Raw genomic sequence first — 3119 nt, forward strand, 5'->3', positions numbered from 1 at the left:
TGACACCTTGCAAAATGTCCATATTACAGAGGAGGAAGTGCTGGATGTCTTGAAACGGGTCTTAAAGGTGGATAAATTCCCCGGGACCTGATCAGATGTACCTGAGAACTCTGTGGGAAGCTAGAGAAGTGATTGCTGGGGCTCTTGCTGAGATATTTGTATCATCGATAGTCACAGGTGAGGTGCCGGAAGACTGGAGCTTGGCTAACGTGATGCCACTGTTTAAGAAGGGTAGTAAGGACAAGCCAGGGAACTATAGACCAGTGAGCATGACGTCGGTGGTGGGCAAGTTGTTGGAGGGAGTCTTGAGGGACAGGATGTACATGTATTTGGAAAGGCAAGGACCGATTAGGGATAGTCAACATGGCTTTGTGTGTGGGAAAACATGTCTTACAAACTTGATTGAGTTTTTTTGAAGAAGAAACAAAGAGGATTGATGAGGGCAGAGTGGTAGATGCGATCTATATGGACTTTAGTAAGGTGTTCAACAAGGTTCCGCTTGGAAGACTGGTTAGCAAGGTTAGATCTCATGGAATACAGGGAGAACTCGTCATTTCGATACAGAACTGGCTCAAAGGTAGAAAACAGAGGGTGGTGGTGGAGAGTTGTTTTTCAGTTTGGTGGCCTGTGACCAGTGGAGTGCCACAAGGATCGGTGCTGGGTCCTCTAGTTTTTGTCATTTATATAAATGATTTGGATGCGAGCATAAGAGGTACAGTTAGTAAGTTTGCAGATGACACCAAAATTGGAGGTGTCATGGACAGCGAAGAGGGTTGCCTCAGATTACAACAGGATCTTGATCAGATGGGCCAATGACTGAGAAGTGGCAGATGAAGTTAAATTCAGATAAATGTGAGGTGCTGCATTTTGGGAAAGCAAATTTTAGCAGGACTTATACATTTAATGGTAAGGTCCGAGGGAGTGTTGCTGGACAAAGAGACCTTGGAGTGCAGGTTCATAGCTCCTTGAAAGTGGAGTCGCAGGTAGATAGGATAGTGAAGAAGGCTTTTTTTTATTGATCAGAGTATTGAGTACAGGAGTTGGGAGATCATGTTGTGGCTGTACAGGACATTGTTGGAATATTGTGTGCAATTCTGGTCTCCTTCCTATCGGAAGGATGTTGTGAAACTTGAAAGGGTTCAGAAAAGAGTTGCAAGGATGTTGCCAGGGTTGGAGGATTTGAGCTATAGGGAGGGGCTGAACAGGCTGGGGCTGTTTTCCCTGGAGCGTCGGAGGCTGAGGGGTGACCTTATAGAGGTTTACAAAATTATGATGGGCATGGATTGGATAAAAAGACAAAGTCTTTTCCCTGGGGTGGGGAATCAAGAACTAGAGGACATAGGTTTAGGGTGAGAGGGGAAAGTTATAAAAGCGACCTAAGGGGCAACTTTTTCACGCAGAGGGTGGTACGTGTATGGAATGAGCAGCCAGAGGAAGTGGTGGAGACTGGTATGATTTAAAAGGCATCTGGATGGGTATATGAATAGGAAGGGTTTGGAGGGATATGGGCCAGGTGCTGGCAGGTGGGACTAGATTGGGTTGGGATATCTGGTCGGCATGGATGGGTTGGACTGAAGGTCTGTTTCCATGCTGTACATCTCTATGACTATGACAGTGGAGTTGTTGACTAATCATTATAATTGATCTCTATCAATATATCCAGATAGGAAGTCATGAAAATCCCAGTAAAGGAGAACTTCATGAATCATAAGTCCAAGGTCACCCCATCTCTCCCAGCTCCAGAGTTGAGCAGCCTTCAGCTAGGGACATGAAAACAGTGCTCGACTGATACATTGTTGGAATATTAAATCTGCAAATGTGAATTGTCAGAAAAGGAGGAGAGAAAATTACTGGGAATTTGGATGTGGAGACAGGATGATAAGTTATTTCTCAAGGTTGCTGATCAAGAGGAATTAATGAAAGAGTTTCAGACCCAGTAGATGCATCTATCTCACAGTAATTATGTAACATTGGTGATGCATTTTAACTTTGACATTAGGCAAGAGGACGAGAAATTGAAGAAGGATGAAGAAGATAAACGTAAGGAACAGTCCGAGCTACTGCGGAATCTTGGCTATGACGAATCGAAACTGGCACCTTGGCAACGACAACTCATCCTGAAAAAAGGAGACCAAGCGAAGCAAGAATAAGACTCTTCCCTCAGAGCCATCTTCCATTTCGGCTGTAGCGTAGATTGTGCTGTTCAGTAGGTGGCAGATCCGAAGGTTTAACTCATGCTACACATGCTGGGCCCAATGCAGTAGAGACCATTGTTAATCAGTAGCTCTTTCTTCAGATCATGTCACGCCTCTGTAAGTTACAAGCCAAAATTTCAAAGTTTGAGAGGATTCTTTCATGCTTCTACCTGTACTTGCATCTCTCACATATGTCTCACTATCTCCAGTTCTCAGCATTCCCATATTAATTTCTTGAGCACAATATTTTGTTGTGGGATGAGTGTTCAGAGCTGGTTACCGTCATGATGATAATGGTTTGTATGTTCACAACCCAAAACGAAACAGTTACAACAACATATTCCCGATATAATTAATCTCTTTTTGATCTGTGAAATGACAGTCTGATTTTAAATTATGGGGTATGCCAGACAAACACATTTCTGGCCTACTTACACATTGAATGTGTTGGATAATTAATTCAGCTTGTGTTTATTAAAGAGGTTAATGAGAGTAAGCACAAACTCAGATGGTAAATGAACTGCTGAAGTTTACAACAGAGAAGACTGAATTGGGATATTTCCTGGTTCAGTCTGTGGTATGTTAGTTCACCTCAGCTGGGTCTGTTAGACATCACACTGCTCGCGTTAGATTCAGAGTAAAGTCAGAAGCCACACAACACCAGATTATAGTGCAACAGATTTATTTGTAATCACAAACTTTTGGAGTGCTGCTCCTTCATCAGGTGAAGTCACCTAATAAAGGAGCAGTGCTCTGAAAGCTTGTGATTTCAAATAAACCTGTTGTACTATAACCTGCTACCATGTGATTTCTGACTTTGTCCACCCCAATCCAACTCCGGCACCTCCTTATCATAGATTCAGGGAAGGCAAGGTGAAGATCGGCTCCCAACTCCTGATGTCTCTTGTCGACATAGAGTTGTGA

At 43.3% G+C, this 3119-nt stretch overlaps 1 protein-coding gene across 2 annotated transcripts in view; it reads left to right on the forward strand.

Moving 5' to 3' along the window:
• espn (espin) overlaps positions 1-2895 on the forward strand; it is a 190758-nt gene extending 187863 nt beyond the window's left edge. For both annotated transcript variants that reach the window (XM_043676084.1, XM_043676086.1), the window contains one exon: positions 2000-2895. In XM_043676084.1, coding sequence (XP_043532019.1) covers positions 2000-2150 — 151 coding nt within the window. In that variant the 3' untranslated portion in view covers positions 2151-2895. The remainder of the gene's footprint in view (positions 1-1999) is intronic.
• Positions 2896-3119: the final 224 nt, after the last annotated feature.

Source organism: Chiloscyllium plagiosum, chromosome 34 (assembly GCF_004010195.1).
Source record: "Chiloscyllium plagiosum isolate BGI_BamShark_2017 chromosome 34, ASM401019v2, whole genome shotgun sequence".
Taxonomy (NCBI): Eukaryota; Metazoa; Chordata; class Chondrichthyes; order Orectolobiformes; family Hemiscylliidae; genus Chiloscyllium; species Chiloscyllium plagiosum.